Source organism: Phaseolus vulgaris, chromosome 2, assembly GCF_051622355.1.
Source record: "Phaseolus vulgaris cultivar YP4 chromosome 2, ASM5162235v1, whole genome shotgun sequence".
Lineage (NCBI taxonomy): Eukaryota > Viridiplantae > Streptophyta > Magnoliopsida > Fabales > Fabaceae > Phaseolus > Phaseolus vulgaris.
In genome coordinates, this window is record NC_143499.1 from 20056561 (window position 1) to 20078180 (window position 21620).

General features: G+C 36.3%; 1 protein-coding gene across 1 annotated transcript; it reads left to right on the top strand.

Moving 5' to 3' along the window:
• The first annotated feature begins 4642 nt into the window (after positions 1-4642).
• Positions 4643-8108, top strand: LOC137810869 (DCD (Development and Cell Death) domain protein). Its single transcript, XM_068612346.2, is given in 4 exon segments — positions 4643-4936; positions 5086-5202; positions 5285-7459; positions 7461-8108. Coding segments are annotated over 4 exon segments (3225 nt in total). The 5' UTR covers positions 4643-4651.
• Positions 8109-21620: the final 13512 nt, after the last annotated feature.

The following is a 21620-nucleotide window of genomic DNA, read 5'->3' on the forward strand; positions in this document are numbered from 1 at the left end:
TTAAAATTTTAAAATTTTAAATTTTTCAAAATTTTTAATTTTCAAATTTTTAAAATTTTCAAAATATTTCTCTCTTTAATTTATTTCAATTTTTTTTCTATTTTATTCTTATATCAATATTTGATTTGATTTTATTATTATGGGCATTGCGTCATTTTTTATTTTTTCAAAATTTAAAATTTTCAAAAAAATTAAATTTTAAATTTTTTAAATTTTTAAAAAAATTTAAATTTTTAAATTTTTAAAAATTTAAAATTTTCAACATTTTTAAAAATTCAAAATTTTTCAAATCCTAAGCCTTTTCAAAACACTTCAAATTTCAAAAATTTAAATTTTCAAATTTTTAAATTCTAAATGTGTAGATTAAATTTTTAATATTTTTCACCGGTTGACTGGTTGGACAAGCTCTGCTTCTAATCTGCCTTCTCTGGGTGTATTGGAACAATGCTCCGCTGAGACAAAGGAGACTTGATCTATTGATCACACTTCGACGATCAAGTCAGTGAAAACATACAAAATAATAATCAGTTTTAGTCTCTAGTACTCAGAAACAACATACCTTTATCGGATGTCTACCCTCAAGTAGCGACGCCTTCGTAGTTAGAACAACTCTCTACTTCAACTGATTACTGCATCGATTTCTTGAAGCCTAACTTCATAGGTGCCCATTCAAGTAGTTGCACCTATCTCAAGCTCGATCATCTTCATCATATATCGTACCAAGTAGTCTCATCTTCTCAGAGCGTCTATACTCGAATGACTCTATTCATTCTGAGCAAGATCATCTTAACACGTACCAAATTGAATAACTCATCTTCACAGGGCGTCTATACTCGAATGACTCTATTCATTTAGAGCTAGATCATCTTATCATGTACAAACTCCAATAACCTTACCTCTATAGAGCGTCTATGCCCAGATGATTCTATTCACTTTGGAATAGGACATCTTACCATGCCTTATTGTTTACCGATGCAGTGCGCCTACTCGACTAACCGAGTTACGTCTTACCGTGTCTTATTGCTTATCAATGCAGTGCACCTACTCGGCTACCCGAGTTACGTCTTACCATGCCTCACATCAAGTAATTCACCAACAAAAATAAACTTAACTCACAGGGCGCTTATACTCGGGTAGTCGTGCTTACACCATGTACTTCATCAGATAGATTCATCTTCACATGGCGCTTATACTCGGATGACTCTATTCATTTCGATTTAGGTCGTCTTACTATGTGCTCAACAACAAATTCATCTTCACAGGGCGCCTATACTCGGATGAATCTATTCATTCCGATATAGGTTGTCTTACCATGTGCTCAACAACAAATTCATCTTCACAGAGCGCCTATACTCGGATGACTCTATTCATTCCGATCTAGGTCATCTTACCATGGGCTAAAACAAACAATTCAACAACAAATTCATCTTCACAGGTCACCTATACTCGGATGACTCTAATCGTTCCAATCTAGGTTGTTTTACCATGGGCTAAAACAAAAAATTCAACAACAAATTCATCTTCACAGGGTGCCTATAATCGGATGACTTTATTCATTCCGATCTAGGTTGTCTTACCATGTGCTCAACAATAAATTCATCTTCACAAGGCGCCTAATTCAGACTAATATGATAAAAGATTTAAATAATAACAATTATATCCTTTATCTTTAGAATAATATCACAACAGACTTAAAGATAAATGCTTAATCATTTATGTTTATCTTCAGAATAACATGGTAACATATCTACATATATATATATATGTTGTTTTCATAATAATATGATAACATATTTAAACAATAACAATTATATTTTTCATCTTCAGAATAATATCACAACACTCTTAAAGATAATAATTAATCATTTATGTTATCTTCAGAATAACATGATAACAAATTTACATATATATGTTATTTTCATAATATTATGACAACAAATTTAAACAGTAACAATTATATCTTTCATTTTCAGAATAATATTGCAACCGTCTTGAAGATAATAATTAATCATTTATGTTATCTTCAGAATAACATGATAACAAATTTACATATGTGTTACTTTCATAATAATATGATAACAAATTTAAATAATAATAAATTATATTTTTCATCTTCCGAATAATATCACAACACTCTTAAAGATAATAATTAATCATTTATGTTATCTTTAGAATAACATGATAACAAATTTACATATATCTGTGATTTTCATAATAATATGATAACATATTTAAATAACAACAATTATTTCTTTTATCTTCACAATGATATCACAACAGTCTTAAATGATAAATCATTTATGTCATTTTCATAATAACATGATAACATATTCAATTATATTTGTTATCTTCACAATGAAATCACAATAGAATCACAATAGTTTTAAATGATAAATCATTTATGTGATTTTTATAATAATACGATAACAAATTTAAATAATAACAATTATGTTTGTTATTTTCAGGAATCTCAACAAATTTAAATGATAATGATCATTCGTGTCACGGTAATTAGCGAGATCAATTTTACCTACCTCCATGATTTTTTGCAAGGCTAAAGCCTCGCTTCCTTCAGATCCTAGTCGTCCTTGGCTCATATTTCTCATCACGTCGGAAGGCTCAATGGCAAATGCAGATGTGATAAGGTTTTATCAGGCCCCACAGTTGGCGCCAAATGTTATTGTCGATTGACTGGTTTGGCAAGCTCCACTTCTAATCTGCCTCCTCTGGGTGCATTGGAACAATGCTCCGCTAAGACAGATGGGACTTTACATGTTGATCACATCAAGTCAGTGAGAGCATACAAAATAATAATCAATTTCAATCTCTAGTACTAAAAAACAACATACCTTTACCAGGGGTCTCAAACCCCTTTTATAGTTATTTTTGTAATAACTTTCACTCACAAGAATATAATATCTACTGAAAGCATAAAATAATAACATAAAACCTTATGCTCACATGCACCTTTCATGTTTGGGTGCTAACAACCGAAAAATATTCTATTCACGGACACTTTACTCACGGTGCTAACAACATAAGAGAATCTCGTGCATCTTTATTCTCGGATGCTCTCTACTTATTTAACAACTTTATATATTCAACGAACAATTTTATGCATATATTTAACTAAACTCTATGCATATATTCACATATATTATATTATATTAATTTTTTTTTATAAATATATATATATATATATTTAAGTAACAGTTTTATATTAATATATAATTAAACTTATTATTTTTTTATTTTAATTATTTTTCATCGAATATACTAATAAAATTGGGCCAAGTTCATGAGTCGTCTTTTGGACCCAAAAGTCAAATACTATATATATTAATGTTTAATAATTTTGATATTTATAAATTAGTCGTTGACAACTAATTATATAAATTATTTAATTAACTTAAACTCGTTTGAAAAATTTAAACAATTAAATTAACAATACAAATAAATATAAGTAATAACGACTTATATTATTTAATCAAGTTTTTATGTGCAAATATTAAACCATTCTAGAAATAAATTATCATACTAATACATATTTAATTAAAATTAATAAATCGTTTAATTTTTATTTTTTTTATACTACTTTCATAACATAAATATATGAGTGATGCTGATTTCAGTAATCAGCATTAACATATTATATAATCAGTTTTAAGCCACTTATTTCATATATCAAACATGAATTAATTATTTTTATTTATGGATTAACAATTTAATCATTGATATTAGAGAAAAAAATAATGTAACAGTACCTGAAATATTTATTGGGTATTTTTTTTGTCGTGGCGTATTCCAAGCCCAAACCAGAACCCCGCTGAACCCACACGCGCCACGTATTTTCAGGTGTCCCTCGTAACAGAAAATCATTGAAAACTACCCTTGGACCCCTTTTTTTTATTTATTTTCAAATGATTTTATTAAAATGAGCCACTTCGATTCATGCGGTTCCCTCTTATAAGAACGGTTAGTCCATTACTCTGCACACAATCGCGTCTCTCTAGCTTCTTTTCTTTCACTCTCAAACCCTCCTCCTCTTCTTCTTCTCCATCGGTACGCTCTTTCTCTTCCCTTCTCACTCATCATCGCTTCCTCATCAGAGCATTCTCTATTTGTTACGTTTTCAACAATGCTATCTTTTTTTCATTGCGACATTTCATCTGTTGTTCTTTATTTTATATATTTATCGTATCATTTTTATCATGCGTTTGTGGATATTCTTCCGCAGTTCTTCGTGTTCCGATCAGACTATACAGTTGTTGTTGTTGTTTGTTTAACAGGATTTTATTTTATTTATTTTTGTTTAGAAACGAAAAACTAGAAAAAAAAAATTAGGTCTGGTTGGTTTGATCATATTGGATATATTTTGTTGTGATGGAAGCGAATGTGCATGTGCCTCGTTCTTCTTTTAAGTATTATCAAATAGATTGCTGGTTAGTTCTTAAGGAGGAGTTTATTGTGTGTCGATCATTGTAATTTTAACTGTAGAGTTTGACAGTTATGGTTGTCATTTGAACTTTCTAAATACTGGTTGATGTATGAAGTTTAAAACGCTTTTGTTATGTGTGACTATATTTACACAATGCAGACACTGCTGTTTATTTTCTAATGTGACAGCGTAGTATAGTAAACATATATTCTCATGGGATTGAACAATAAGCGCAACAATGCTGATGGGAAAGACCCGGATTTTGGAGTAATCTTTATTTCAAATAGTGAGACTAAAATAGAATGCTTCAAGAAGGGAATATTTGGCCTCCCATCAACTGAAATCCAGTTTGTAGAGCAGATTAAAGCTGGAATGATTTTATTCTTATATGAGTATGACAAGAGACAACTTCATGGTGTGTTCAAGGCTTCCTGTGATGGAGGTATCAATATTATACCTAATGCCTTTGCGAAAGCCGGGAATCGATTTCCTGCTCAGGTAACAATTCAATAACCTCATTTTATAAATTTCTCCTTGCACCAGCAATGAACAATGCATTGTTCTGATTCTGAGTGCGCCAGTTAATTTTTTCTTACTTTGATTAATGATCGATATGATGGCCACACTTTCTCAATGATCTGATGTAGGTTAAGTTTGATCCAATTTGGTTCTGTAAGCCACTTCCAGAGAAATTATTCCGTGATGCAATCAGAGAAAATTACTTTTCAGCTAACAAGTTTAACTTTGGGCTATCTGAAAATCAGGTCTGCTCTTGGTTGAACATGATTAGTTTTAAAAATAATGAGGATGATTTGCTTAAAAATTTTCAATCAATCTTTTGTGTAGGTCTATAAACTTATATATTTGTTCAGCAAGAGAAAGATAGAACCAGAGCCCCCTGGGAGACAGTTGGGCAGAACTGAAAGGTCCCCTTTAGGCAATGTTGGAAGATCTATTGATCATGGAATGCAATTTGAAAGAGATCAAAGTGGGCAAGGTTTGGGTGGTAACATATCACCTGTCATAATGCATAAACACCAAGGTAATTTGGATTACAATGGTGAATTTGAATATACTGGATTAAATGCAAGTATTAAGCGAGGAAGGGCTGCTCAGTTTGCTGCAGTGGATAATGCAACTGAGTATGTTTGTGACTATTCGGGATTAAAGGATGAACGTAGGTTTATTGCATATGAGAATGAGGATTATATGGATATCTGTCCCAGGCCAAACATCATTGGTGGATACCCCAAAAGTCTATGTGATGAAATTAGAATTCATGGTGAGGGAAACTTGTCAATTAGTGATAGACTCATGAATAATTCCCTTCCAGAGACGGATCAGAGGATGGTATTTTCAAATGATGTTCCTGGTCTACATAATTCCCATATCAACCCGTCTGGTTTTTACAGCAAGCCTATTTTGGAGCATAGTTCTTCGGTTCAAAATCAGCTTAGGCCAACTTCAACTATGATTCACCCAATGGCGACACAGCTCTTAAATAATACATGTGCAACACAAGGAAGTGCTAATTCTAAGAGGACATCCCTTCTATATGATCAAGATGTTCCTGGTTTAAATTTTAGCCAGGCATCATCTTTTGGAGTTAGTGATGGTTCTGAGCCAATAATAGAAAGGATTACTCCGTCAAACAACTTCGGAAGGAATTCCCTGAGCAGTCAACCGTATCTCATCCATAATAATGAACTGAAAGGCATGAACAGGTGGCACCCTGTTGACCTTCAAAATTCTGTTTTGTATAGTAGCAACAGGGATTACATACCTCTCAACACGGTTCAAAATTCTGACCAGTTGGCAGCAGAATCTGTTGTTTCTGAGGCTTGCAATGACGTTCCCTCCTTGAAGTCTTTGTCATCCCCTATCCCTCCAGATACTCGAAAGAGTAGCTGCAGTCTACATGAGCCCTTTTCTTCCTTGTTCCATAATCACCAGCCAATGTTAGGCAACAAATTTCATTCCACAACTTTGCAAGAAAACCCAAATCATGAGATAACACTACAGAAAAGCAACGAAACATTTACTCATGATATTTCATGGGCAATTGAGGGTCATTTCGAAGAGGGTGATCCACTAGTCTATGAATATGATATTGGAAGTTATGGCGGTACTCAAAATAATAATTCTGGTTATCCAAAACAAAAAAGTAGTGTTTTTTCTCGATTATCTTTTATGCAGGATATCAACAAACAAGATGGACACAATGATTTCCATACTTCAGTTGATGAAGTGATGGAAAGGGTTCGGCAGAGTCACAACAAGTGGATGACAAAAAGAAAGCTCAAGTGCCACAAAGCTGAAAGTTTGAGAATGAAAGAGGGTGATTTCTTTGAAAATACCTTGAATGATCGAATTATGGATTTAACTGATGCAACTGCAGGCAATACTATCAAAACAGCCGAAAACACATGTTTTGTGGATTTCAAGCGGCGTAGCAAAGTCAGGAAACTTAATGCTGTAAATGAGAATTCGGTGCTTGGGCAACAAAGGAGAAGAAAGTTGATCCGCCCAAATTTCAGCAAGAGTTTAACTTCTGGTGATAAGGGCATTGACCTCGATGCTTCTAAAAACTTACAACTTGGAAGTTGTAATGTCGAGGATGTTAAGGAAAGCTGCTGTGCATTGGTTCAAACTGAGGTTAACACTAAGGCAGATGCTGAACTAAGAAACATTATTAGTGAAACACATTCTGAAGACAAGAATAGTAGTCATGCTAGGGGATATGCCCACAGTGATGGAGGAGAAAGCGCATCCGATAGTGCACTTGCTGTATTTAATGATAAGTCAGAATGTCTGGATAGCATTAAAGATATTAATGTACAAAACATTATTAGTGGAACACATTCTGAAGATAAGAAAACTAGTCATGCCATGGGATATGTCTGCGGTGAAGGAGGAGAAAAATCCACCGATGGTGCTCTTACTGCATATAGTGATGAATCAAAATGTCTGGAGAACGTGACCCACAATGTTTTTGCTTCAGCCTCTTGCAAAGGCAATAGTTGTCAATATCAAGAAAGGTTTATGTAAGATGGATAGTATAAGTTCAGTATCTCTGAACTTAGAGTCTTCGCGTTCAATTTGTCAAGAGCATCACTTGCATAAGATTGTATGTGCTGGCAGAGGTACTAATACTGAGAAAGAAATGCGACAGGACTGCGGCTCCTCCTTTACTATTGAACTTAAAGATGGATCTGAAAAGCTTGTAATCGAAATTTCTGCTCCTATAAAGGAAGGTACAGACTCACTGCATTCAATATGTCAAGAGCATGATACTGGGAAGATCACATCCACTGGCAGAGGAAGTAATTGTAAAGAACAAATGTCAAAAGGTAGCAGCTCCTTTGTTGGTGGAGTTGAAGATGGATTTGACTGTTTACAGAACCCCAACCATGAAAATGGTTCAATTGTACCTTCTTTTTTCAAGGAAGGCTTATCTATGAGTGAGAGTCAAAAGTCAGTATGCTCAGAGTCAGAATCAGAATCAGAATCACTGCCTTCTATTTGTCTAGAATGTCGTGTTGACAAGGGAAGATGTGCTGGCAGGGCTATTAACACTGAAAATTGTAGATCCTCCGTTACTACTGAAGTTAAAGATGAATCGGACGGTTCACAGAAAGATGATTTGAGCCGATTGAAACCTCATTTCTAAGATGGGGCTCCTTCCTTCAGTGGGATTCATGTTTATAAGGAGTAAATCAAGTCGCTGATATTTTGTTGCATATCATGGTTTGAGTTTGCAAGCCATAGAGATGATCTTCTATGTTCCGGGACATTGAAGAGTTGGTTTTTGTTAGCTGAGACAGCGTTGGGAATTTTCTTTTCCATGCGTTTCTAGCTTTTCTTTTCAATTTCCGTTGTTCACCAAAAAAATGATGGCTTTAGTATCATCATTCACACGTACTATTCTCTATGATGGCAGTTTGTAAGTTCTGAAACATCTGTAGGATGTTCTGAGACTTACTGTAGACCTTATTTTGGGAAGCCTGCATTTAGAAAAGTCGAAGAGATATGCCTACGCTTTTGGTTTCCTTAAACAGATGTTGAAATATCAAAATTTCATTTTAGAACAATTTGCTTTTCGCCTTGGAATACATTAAATTTATGAGTTTTTATTAATCCAGAAACTAATTGGAATAATTAAAAAAAATTATAAATGGTTGTACATTACTTTTTATAAATTTAAGCACTTGTTTAAGATAAGTTGGGCGATAATTTTGCTATACCTTTTTAAAGCGTAACGATAGACATTAATGATCTGTATAGGAAGCTGCATCATCAAGAAACCTTCACAGCCAAGCCAGCATTCTTGTGAAGGTAGGAGATGGTTTTGCACCTTTCTTGTGGGAAAGAGATGTCTTTTTAATTAATGGTGAGCATGCTTTCTTGTTTAATTCTCCATTCTATCCCTTATTTCAGATTTTTGTCTTTCCTTCATCTCTGCAACCGGCGCTCCCCATCCGTCTTCATTCACTCTCTTTCACGGGCGATGTTAGGGTTTGCACAAAAATCTTTGAGCGACAGTCCACAAAATTGTAGAATCTTGAAGTTGTCAGCCAGGGGGGAAGAAAGAGCGTCCGTCGCTGAGTTTACGATGAAGAAGGAAAAAAGAAAAAGAATCTGAAACGGAAGGTAACTATAGAGATAAAAAAGAAGAAACATAACTGTTAATTCAAAAATATATATTCTAAACGTTTCCCCTTTTAAATTTAATAGAGAACCAATTTAAATGAAATTATGTTCAAATTATTTATAGTAATGAACGTTGCAAATTAAAAATAAAATAAATAATAATTATGTTTTCAACTTATTTTATAAAATCCTAACAAACTTTTAAACTACCAAATAACAATTTATTAGGTAGTTAACATTTTAAAAAGATTTTGTTAAAATTATTTAATTGCAGAATGCAATACAAAAAATCTATGGCAATAACATTTTTTTTACTTACTTTATAAAAGCTCTAAAATAGTTTTAACCCACCAATAATAATTATTAGGAAATTAGTATTATTTTAAAATTGTTAAAATTATTTAAAGTACCCGTTGGTTTATACTTAAAGGGAACTTTAGAATTTGATATTATGTACAACCAGGACAAAGAAGGATACCAGTTGGTTTATGCTGATAAAAAAAAAAAAACTTATTCAGAAAATGACTATATTGAAGATACTGATGGCATGAAAACACTTCAAGTATGTTTTCATGCTTACGTCAGGTGTTCTGTCATGGTCATGTAAAAAGAAATAAGAAGCAACCTGTTGACTTTATTCATTACAATATCAGGGAGAGTCCTTAAAGGAGTTCTTGAACAGGTTTGGAGTCCAGTTGGGGAGGCTCAAGCTCACAGATGAGGCCATGACGATGCACGCCTTCACTAAGGGAATGCTGTCAGGGCCGTTCAGTGAATCACTTTTCAGGTTCTACCCAAAGACGTTATGCGAGATCAGGCGTCGAGCGTTGGCGTACATCGTCGTAGAAGATCGAGTCACAGAAGCGTAGCTTCGTCAGTCCTGTCCGACCTCGAGCAGCAGGTTGACCTCAACCTATGAGGGTTGGAGCACGTGCGCGGAGAGACCCGCCCCTAAGCACAATTTTCATGTAGAGCTCAAGGAGCTGATCGCTATTCCTAACATAGCGGCAAGATTGAGGATGCCTCCGAAAACAGACAAAAAGATGGGGCCCAACAAGAACGCTTGGTGTGAATTCCATCAGACATATGGCCACTCTATACACAACTGCTTGGCCTTGGCACACCAAATGGACAAGCTAGTGAAAAACGGCTTCTTGAAGAACTACCTCCAGGAGCCGCAGGAAGATCAGGCATTGGTGGCTGTAGGAATAGATCAGGGGCACGAGGTGCCCATGGTGAAATCAACACCATCTCTGGAAGATTCTCAAGAGGAGGATGCTATGCCTCCCAACGGAAGAAGTACGAGCAAGAGGTGATGGCAGTAGAGGTGCATGAGGCAGATGACCTCGTCTTCACGATCGGCAGGATGTTGTCTCGCACGACAACAACCCAGTTGTGATTTCGGTAGTAACAGTAAAGAAGAGGGTGCATTGAGTCCTCGTGGACCAGGGAAGTTCAACCGATGTGATATTCTGGTCGACCTTCAACAAGTTACAGTTGTCTTCAGACCAGTTGAGGTCTTATATTGGTTGCTTGTATGGTTTTGCTGGAGACTAGGTGGAGGTGCGTGGACACATAGAGCTGAGAATGACCTTTACGGATGGCACAACCTCGCGTACTGTAAGCATCAAGTACCTCGTTGTTAACGCTCCATCAGCCTATAATATACTTTTGGGCAAACCTACTTTGAACAGGATTGGAGCGGTGGCCTCTACGAGGCACATGAAGATGAAGCTGTCTTCCCTTGAGGGTACGGTGATCACCATCAAGTCTGATTAGAAAGAGGCTAAGAAGTGTTACGAAAATAGTCTCAAGACGAAGAGAAGAGTGTTCGCCCTTACCACTCAGCCTCCAAGGGAAGAAGGGGTCACCCGTGCAGAGATCGCCCGAGAAAGACGACCCAAACCTGCCGAAGATGTGTTAGAGAGAGAGATCAGCAGGAAGATGTTCAAACTTGGCAAATCCTTAGGTCAGAAGACGCAGGATCAGATCACCAAGGTCATAGCGCGACACCTTGATGCTTTAGCATGGTCTGCCTCAGACATGCCTGACATAGATCCTGACTTGTGTCATCGTCTCGCAATGGACCCCCAGGTCCGACCTGTTCGCCAGAAAAGACGAAAGTTTAACGAAGAGAGGCGACAAGTCGTCAGAAAAGAGACAGAAAAACTACTAAAGGCCGGACACATAAGGGAGATTTAGTACCCTGAGTGGCTGGTAAATGTGGTGCTAGTAAAGAAGGTCAGTGAGAAATGGAGGATGTGCGTTGACTTCACAGACCTCAACAAGGCTTGTCCGAAAGACTCCTACCCGCTGTCCAGTATTGATGCTTTGATGGACAGTGCGTTTGGTTGCAGACTACTTAGTTTCCTGGATGCCTTTTCTGGTTACAACCAGATCATGATGCACCCCAGGAACAAGTGCAAGACAACGTTCATGACAGAGCTGTCTTGTTACTGTTATAAGGTGATACCCTTTAGGCTTAAAAATGCATGGGCGACGTACCAAAGGCTGATGGACAAAGTGTTAGCGCCCATGCTAGGGCGGATTCCAAGCGTATGTAGATGACATGGTGGTCACCTCCCAACAGAGAGAGCAGCATGTAACAGACCTTGAAGAGCTATTCACCACAATAACCAAGTACAAGTTGAAGCTGAACCCAAAGAATTGTGTGTTCAGGGTAGAGGCAGGCAAGTTCATGGGGTTCCTACTCACTGAGCGTGGGATATAGGCGAATCTTGAGAAGTGTGTTGCGATAATAGCAATGAGGAGCCCGATCTCAGTTAAGGAGGTGCAGCAGTTGACGGGGCGCATGGCCGCTCTGTCCAGATCCGTGTCGGCAGGAGGAGATAAGGGGCATCCTTATTTCCAGTGCCTGAAGAGAAACAGGTTCGTATGGACCAGAGAGTGCGAAGAGGCGTTCTTAAAACTAAAAGAGTACCTAGCCAATCCACCAGTGTTGTGCAAGCCACAACGGGGTACTCCACTCTGCCTGTACTTCGCGGTTACAGAAAAGGCGATTAGTTTGGTTCTGCTGCAAGAGCATAACCAGGTGCAGAAGCCGATCTTCTTTGTTAGCAAAGTATTGCAAGAGCCAGAGGTGAGATACCAGGCCATAGAGAAAGCAGTTCTGGCAGTAGTGTTCTCAGCGCGAAGACTTCGCCACTACTTCCAGAGCTTCACCGTAATAGTGATGACAAACCTTCCCATTCGCAAGGTCTTACAGAAGCCAGATGTGGCAGGAAGGATGGTACGATAGGTGGTAGAACTATCATAGTTTGATGTGCAGTTCGAGCCCAGAGGCCCTAATAAAGGCCAGGTTTATACTGACTTCATGGTAGAGCTCTCCTCGGCAGCCACACACCAAGAAGGAGCTGGTTTCAGATGGGTACTATTTGTAGATGGTTCCTCCAACCAACATGGTAGCGGGGCTGGAGTGATCTTGGAAGGGCCAGATGGGTTGCTAGTTGAGCAGGCCATGCGGTTCGCTTTCAAGGCCAGTAACAACCAGGCAGAGTATGAGGCCCTGATCGCTGGAATGCTGCTAGTTAAGGAGATGGGTGCGAAAGGTTTGCTGGCGAAAAGTGACTCCTTGTTAGTCACAGGACAGGTCAAGGGGAATACCATGCTAAAGACCCTCAGATGGCTGCATATCTAGAGTATGTCCAGGTTCTGAGGGAGATGTTTGAGGTGTTCGAGTTAGTCCACGTACCCAGATAACAGAATGCCGGAGCTGACTTACACAATTTCAAAGACTGAAACTACTTTATACACTTAGTGTTTCTTTGCCCTAATACTGACTTGAGCGTTGGAGTGCAAACGACCGTCAAGACGCCCTTTGTCTTTGCAGGTGAAAGATTCTTCGATCAAGGAAATTCGATTCTTAAGTGGAGATAGGAGGGCCAAAGGCTGCCGTTCGAGTCAACTGGCGAAGCGAGTCAACCGGCAGGAACAATAAACTAATTTCTTTATTTGTAATTTCAGTAGAGTAGAATACATTTAGCATAATAGGGAGTGTATTTATCAGTTTGGCTTGAGCCTAGGCCCTTTAGGGTAGGAATGTAACCCTACATTCTAGAAACCTAGCCAAGAGGTGGCATTGACCTAGGTCAACACGCTAGATTGCTCCTTTCATGTCTCTTTTCTACCCCTCCACCTTCTTGTTTTCCAAGGCACTTGCACCTATATATAGGGATGTTTGACTCATGCTTTGTAAGATCAATTTTATGAGTAAAATGCTGCCAAATATTGCAAGCTTCTATTCCCTTGTCTAGTCTCTCTAGGTTAGATACTTTGATCTCCAAGTGATATGATCACTCTCCATACGTTTCATGCACCTTCAAGAAACCCATAACTCTATATAAGCTCTCCTTGATCCATCACATCCATTGCTTCTGCCACCCTTTTCAAATCTCCAAGAAGAACAATCGGTCATGAAGTGCAAACCCATCATTTGGTATCAAGAGTTTTGGTTCTTCAAGAGATAAATGTTTTTCTCTTCATTTAATTTTTTTGTTTTCTTCATTTCCGTGTTGTCATATGCTGTCTTGAATGTCTTGCTATTTTTAGTTTCATTTTGAAGTTGTGTTGCTGTTTGGAAAATTTCAATTGATGCATTTGGTTCAACTTGATCTTGAACTTTCGTTTTCAAATTGTTATTAGGTTACATTGTGTTGGCTGTTTTGTTTTTCTTTTATTTCAGTTTTCTTGTGATTTTAATCCGTACAAAGTGTTTGTGGTTGAGTCATTTTGATTTTTGAATCCATACAAGTTTTGTGAAAGTCATGTTCATCCTACAATGTCATCAATTCTAAGTGGTACCTTTTGTTGTTGATTTGGTTGCTAGATTTTGTTTTGAGTTCAGTTTATAATCCTGTTTTGAAGCCTTGGTGCCTTTTATATTTTCAGATTTGAGTTCATACTTGTGTGTTAGCTCCATACAAGTTCATTTCCATCTAATTTCATTGTATTTTTGAAGTTTCATTATTTTTTTTTAATTCCAGTTTAGGATTTCTCTGTTTTCACTGGTTCTGTGCTGCTGGAATCGTTTTCAGAAATTATTTCTGTTGGTGAAAAATTATGAAATTCTAGATTTGAGTAGTTTGATGTGTTGAGAAAAAGTGAAAAAAGAAACATAGCAAAATTCAAAATATAAAAAAAAAGTGATAAATGAAATACGAATCGAGTGTAAAATTTCTGACTCTGAAAAAAAAAGTGAAGTGGCAGTGATCTTGAAAAAATTATTACAATTTTTTGGCTCACCAGTGCCTAGTTTTAGCTTAAACCTTGAAGTTTACGTGGTTAAAATTCCAAGTTCAATTTTGAAGTATTCTGGCCGACATAAATCTTACAAGTCATGAAAATTTACTAAAAAATAAAATAAAATTATGCAGTGTTGCTTTTGGTTTTATTCATCTATTCTAGTTCCATTCACTGGGATTCCACTTTGTGTGCTACCTTTTCTTGTGTGCCTTAATTTTTTGCTTGTCAATTTTATTGAATATTCTTTCAAGTCATGTCAAATATCAATTCCCTTTACTATACTCTTATTTTTTAAATTAAGTTTTGTTGTTTTAAACTTGTTTGACCTCTCTTTGGTGGAAGTGACCTAAAAGATGCTTTGGTGAGTAGTGGAGCTAAAATTTGTTTTGGTGAGAGCTATATCACTAAAGAGGAGTTGAATTAAAGATTTAAGGTTGAATAACCTAAGGAGACAAAGCAAGGAACAAGAACCACCTCTTTGCAAAAGCATACACAAATATACACAAAGGAGCTACAAGTGAAGGAGTGCATAGAAGAAGACTTTAATTTGTGCATCCAAATTTGTTGACCTAATTTTTTTTGTGATTCTTTGAGTTTTAATTTTGAATACTCTTATTAATTAGTGGATTAATGCGCTTTAGTCGGTGAGTGTGTATTCAAGGTTCAAAGTGTCAAGAAGCCTCACCTTAGGATTCGACTAGTTTACAAGCTTTCTAGTTAGTAATTTCTTTCAATTGCTCTATTGCTTTGCATAGTTTTCTTGCATAAAATTTTTTTGTTTTTATCTTTGATTGTGCTCTAAGTAAATTGCTTAGAGAAAGGTTTGTGAAAGTGTTGTGGGATAGTATCTACACATAAGTGATCTATCTCCCTTTTCTGGGAAATTACCTACTTCACTTCACCTATTTTTCTTATTGAAAATTACTTTTATCATATAACCCTAAACATGTCTACTCATTCTTCAAGTCATAGTGAAAGTGATAGAAAATCCACAAAATCTCTTTTGAAACAATTGGCTAGAGATTTTCAATCATTATCACTTAGACAATTACAACATGAGACTCAAATTTTGGAAGATTAAAAAGAAAGAGATGTTCATCTTGCCATTTTGGAAGAGGAGTTGAAGATTGTTAGAGCAAAAAATGAATACATTAGAAAATTAAAAAAACCACATGCATCACATGCATCTAGTTCTAGGTCGAGTGACTCACATGCTGAGGGGAGTCTGAGAGTTATGATTATTATCAACCTCGACCTAGAAGAACTAGAAGGGAATACCCAAAAGAGACTAGGGGAGACTTTACTTATTTTTATGGGAAGGAAAGTGTTGAAACCTATATAGATTGGGTATGAAGATAGATCAACTTTTTGTTTGCCATCATGTTAGTAAAGAGAGAAAAGTACCCTTAGCCACCTTAAGTTTCCAAGGAAATGCTATGTATTGGTGGACAACCTTAGAGAGAGATAAGCGCCTCCACAAGGACCCTCCCATAGAATATTGGAATGACCTTAGGGGAGACTTAAGACGCCGCCATATTCCTTCATATTACAATAGGGATTTAATGAACAAGCTTCAAAGACTTCAACAAAAGAGCATGAATGTAGAGGAGTATAGGCAGAAAATGGAGTTGTACATGATGAAAGCCTTTATTAGGGAGGAAGAAACCACAACCATAGGTAGGTTCCTAAGTGGTCTTAATCTTGAGATAAGGGAAAAAGTGGAACTCTTGCCTTATAGGGACTTGAATGACTTGATCCAACTTTGTGTAAAAGTTGAGCAACAAAATTTGAGAAAGGGATCAAGTCGCAAGAAAAGTTCTTACTCTAACTCTTATCCCAAGAAAGAGTATAGAAGAGAAAGGGAGGATAGTCTTTCAAAAGATAAACCCAAAGAAACTTTCAAAAGTGTAGGAAAAGATGTGTCAACCTCACAACCCCGCACTAGAGATATATAGTGCTTTAAGTGTCTTGGTAGAGGCCATATAACATCCCAATGCTCAAATAGGTAAACCATGATCTTAAGAGGGAGGGATGAGTATAACAACCAAGATGAAGAGTCTAGTGGAGAAGAAGAGAAAGAAGATAGTGAGGGGGCAAATCCTTGTGAGGGAGAACTAATGATGATCAGAAGAACCCTCAACAATCACCCTAGTGTGAACCGTGAAACAAAAAGAGAACATATTTCATACAAGATGCAAAATTTTAGAAAACACTTGTTCTCTCATTGTGGATAGTGGTTCTTGCTGCAATTGCTGTAGCACTAGGATGGTTGAAAAGCTTAATCTACAATTAATACCTCATTTAAAACCTTACAAACTTCAATGGATCAATGAAGATGGAGAACTAACTATAGACAAGCGAGTAAAAGTCAGTCTTTTGGTGGGGAACTATAAAGACGAGATTTTATGTGATGTAGTACCCATAAAAACCTGTCATATATTATTGGGAAGACCATGACAATTTGATAAAAAAGTTATGCATAATGGTTTTTCCAACGAGATTACTTTTTCTCGTAAGAAAATAAGTTTGTACTTTATCCTTTAACACGCTCATAAGTGGTAAAAGACCAAGTACAAATGAAACAAAAAAGAGAAAACGAGAAAAAAAAAGAAAATAGAAAAACCAGAAAAATACCTTAGAGAGAAAGCTGAGGCGTGGGAGAAGAGTGTTCCTTCCCACAAGGTCATTCAGAAAGAAGAAAAAATTGAAAATAAAATTGAAAATATACTTCTATCTGAACAACCTTTAGGCCTCCTTCTTTGTAAAGGAACATTTGCATGCACTGCCACACTTTCTGAAGTTTGTGAGCTACCTCCTCAAGTCCAAAAACTTTTAAAAGAATTTGGTGATGTGTTCCCTAAAGAAGGACCCATTGGACTTCCACCTTTTAGGGGTGTAAAACACCAAATAGATTTAGTTCCGGGAGCTGCTAGTCTACTAAATAGTCCGACTTATAGAACTAATCCTGAGGAGACTAAGAAGATATAGTCACAAGTTCAGGAATGTTTGGAGAAATGCTGGGTTCAAAAGAATCTAAGTCCTTGTGTTGTACCTGTCTTGTTGATGCCAAAGAAAGAGGGCAAGTGGAGAGTATGTTGTGATTGTAGGACCATCAACAATATCACCATCAAATACGGGCATCCAATTCCTAGACTTGATGATAACCTTGATGAATTGCATGGGTCCATTATATTTTATAAAATTGATCTTAAAAGCGAATATTACCAAATAAGAATCAAGGAGGGTGATGAGTGAAAAACTGCTTTTAAGACCAAATTTGGATTATATGAGTGGTTAGTGATGCCTTTTGGACTCACTAATGCACCTAGCACTTTCATGAGGCTTATGAATCATGTCCGTAGGGATTGCATAGGTTAATATGTAGTAGTTTATTTTGATGATATATTAGTATATAGTCAAAGTCTAGGGTCCCACCTAAGTCACCTTAAGGAGGTTCTTTTAGTTCTTAGGAAAAATAGTTTGTTTGTTAATATAGATAAGTGCACGTTTTGTGTAGATAATGTAGTGTTTTTAGGTTTTATAGTAAACAAAAATGGGGTAGATGTTGACCCCGAGAAAATCAAAGCCATCCAAGAGTAGCCAACCCCACAAAATGTAGGAGATGTTAAGAGCTTTCATGATCTAGCAAGTTTCTATAGGAGATTTGTTCCTAACTTCTCAAGTTTAGCTTCACCACTCAATGAGTTAGTGAAGAAAGACACTCCATTTTGTTGGACAGAGTGATCATGAGTCTTTGAAATATTTGGGTCAACACAAGTTGAACAAAAGACATGCAAAGTGGATGAAATTTCTTGAGCAATTTCAATATGTTATCAAATACAAGAAGGACAATACAAATATTGTGGCAGATGCTCTATCAAAGAGACATGCCCTCTTTTCTAAACTTGGAGCCCAAATTTTTGGATTTGAAAACATACCTGAACTTTATAAAGAAGATCAAGATTTTGCACCCACTTTTGCTGAGTGCCAACACAGAGCACAAGGAGGTTTTTATATTTCCGAGGGGTATTTATTTAAAGAAGGAAAACTTTACATATCCCAAAGAACACGTAGAAAACTCTTTGTTAAAGAAGCACATGAAGGAGGAGTCATGGGCCATTTTGGAGTTGATAAAACTAATGAGCTTTTTAAAAAGAAAATTCTTTTGGTCACACATGAGGAAAGATGTCCAAAGACATTTTCATAGATGCATTTCATGTTTAATAGCTAAGTCTAAGACAATACCTCACGTACTCTACACTCCTTTACCTTTTGCAAGTGCTCATTGGAAATATATAAGCATTAATTTCATATTAGGACTTCTTAGGACATAAAGAGGTTTTGATTCCATCTTTGTGGTAGTGAATAGGTTTAGTAAGATGGGTCATTTCATACCTTGCCATAAAGTGGATGATGCTAGCAACATCTCTAAGCTCTTCTTTAGAGAAATGGTTAGACTACATGGTTTACCTAAGACCATAGTTTCAGATAGAGATCCTAAATTTGTAAGCTATTTCTGGAGAACTCTTTGGGAAAGGCTTGGAACTAAGTTGAATTTCTCAACTTCTTGTCATCCTCAAACGAATGGACAAACTGAAGTTGTAAATATATCTCTTTCCACTATGCTTAGGTCAATCATGAAAGGAAACCACAAATCTTGCGATGAGTGCCTTTCTCATATTGAATTTGCATATAATAGAGTAGTTCATAAAACTACTAACATTTCTCCATTTGAGGCTGTGTATGAGTTCAATCCTCTTACTCTTTTGAATTTGTTACCTCTACCTAATCCACAAGATTTTGTGCACAAGGAAGGAGTAACAAAGGCTGAATTTGTAAAGAAAATGCATAAGAGGATTAAGAACAAAATAAAGCAACAAATAGAGAAATACATGGAACATAACAATAAGGGGAAGAAAGAGGCGATTTTTTAGGAGGGAGATTGGGTTTGACTTCACCTTAGAAAAGACAGATTCCCTAATCAGAGGAAGATAAATTCCCTAATGGTTAGAACGAACAAGGAGGGCTCTAATGGAGCTATGGTTTCCTTGAAAGTGCATGATTGGTAAGGAGAGTGATTGGTTAGGCTATATCACTTGGAGAAGGAGAAGGAGAAGAAGAAGATTAAGGTGTTATCCTAAAGAGGCAAGACAAGAGAGTGAAATAGCATGTAATCTTGGCAACAATTCACTCATTCATTAATCTTGAAATTTCATGAGCCAAGAAACTCTTTATATATAGTCTAGAGGTCAGACCATTGTACAAAGAAATTGGTGGGAAATTGAAATGCAACGGGTTTGGATATTGGCGCCTATTTTGGAGTCACAAGGCAAGCATGATCAAGGTGTGCTTCATGTGCCGTTTTTTAGGTTTAGAACAGGCCTAGGTTAATTTAGGAGTCTTCTAGAAATCCCAATTTAACATAAGTTGGTTTTTAGGTGCCTAATCCAACCTTAATTACAATTAATAAAAAATACAAGTAAAATAAATTCTAGTCTACACTAGGTTTATGGCATTTGAAGCTCAGACACTCCTCTTATATGGCGTGTCGGTGTCCGATTATCGGACACTGACACTCGTACCTGTAGGACATGTATTTGTGAAGTGTCCAATTCAAAAAATATTTGTTAGATTTCTGATAATTCTAATACGGTTCTAACACAATTTTAAAAAAGAAAAATACATTAATTTTCTAAAAATTCAAACTTTATTGTATAAATTGTTATTATGATTATAGAAATAAGAAACAAATCCTTGTGAACCAGTCATGAAAAACATATTTCTGCTCCAAAAAATAATATGGAAAATACTTGTGCACATAAATCTTTATGGTCAATTTATATAATTCATAATTATATAATATATAAATTTGTGTCCCCGTGTCCAACATTTTAGAGATTTTATGTATCTCCGTGTCCGTGTCCATGTCGTATCAATGTCCGTGTCAGTGTTTGTGCCATTAGTAGCAGAGTTCCAGTCTTCTTGTATCTTCCTTGCAATGGACCTAGTAGTTGGGCCTGAACTTGGCCTTCTTCCATCATCCCCTCCCTCTTGATGAAGATTTGTCTTCAAAGCACATGCTTCTGCCTCTTCATCTTCATTACCTGCAAAAAGTGTTAGATCCATAACATTGAAGGTAGTATGTACTCCGTATTCCTTAGGCAGGTCAATTTGATATGCATTATTATTAATTCTTTTGAGGACTTGGAAATGACCATCTCCCCAGGGACTAAGCTTAGACTTCCTTTGATTAGGGAATCTATCTTTTCTAAGGAGAAGCCAAACCCAGTCTACCTCCTAAAAAATCACCTTTCTCTTCCTCGTATTGCTATGTTTCATGTATTTTTTTGTTTATTGCTGTATTTGATTTTTAATCCTCTCATGCATTTTCTTTACAAATACGGCTTTTGTTACTCCTTCCTTATGCACAAATTCTTGTAGATTAGGTAGAGGTAACAAATCCAAAGGAGTAAGAGGATTAAATCCATACACAACCTCAAATGGAGAAATATTAGTAGTTTTATGAACTACTCTATTATATGCAAACAAAATATGAGGAAGGTACTCATCCCAAGATTTGTGGTTTCCCTTCATGATTGATCTAAGCATAGTGGAAAGAGATCTATTGACAACTTCAGTTTGTCCATTCGTTTGAGGATGACAAGAAGTTGAGAAGTTCAACTTAGTTCCTAGCCTTTCCCAAAGAGTTCTCCAGAAATGACCCACAAATTTAGGATCTCTATTTGATACTATGGTCTTAGGAAAACCATGTAGTCTTACCATTTCTCTAAAGAAGAGCCTAGAGATGTTGTTAGCATCATCCATTTTATGGCAGGGTATAAAATGAACCTTCTTGCTAAACTTATCCACTACAACAAAGTTGGAATGAAAACCTCTTTGTGTCCTATGAAGTCCTAATATGAAATTCATGCTTATGTCTTGCCAATGAGCACTTGCAAAAGGTAAAGAAGTGTAGAGTACATGAGGCATTGTCTTAAACTTAGCTATTAAACATGAGATGCATCTATGACAATGTATTTGGACATTTTTCCTCATGTGTGGCCAAAAGAATTTTCCTTTTAAAAGCTTAAGAGTTTTATCAACTCCAAAATGGTCCATGAGTTTTCCTTCATGTGATTCTTTTACAAGGAGTTTCTATGTCTTCCTTGAGGTATGCAAAGTTTTCCTTATTTAAATAAGTACCCCTTAGAAACATAAAAATCTATTTGTGCTCTATGTTGGCACTTAGCAAAAGTTGGTTCAAAATTTT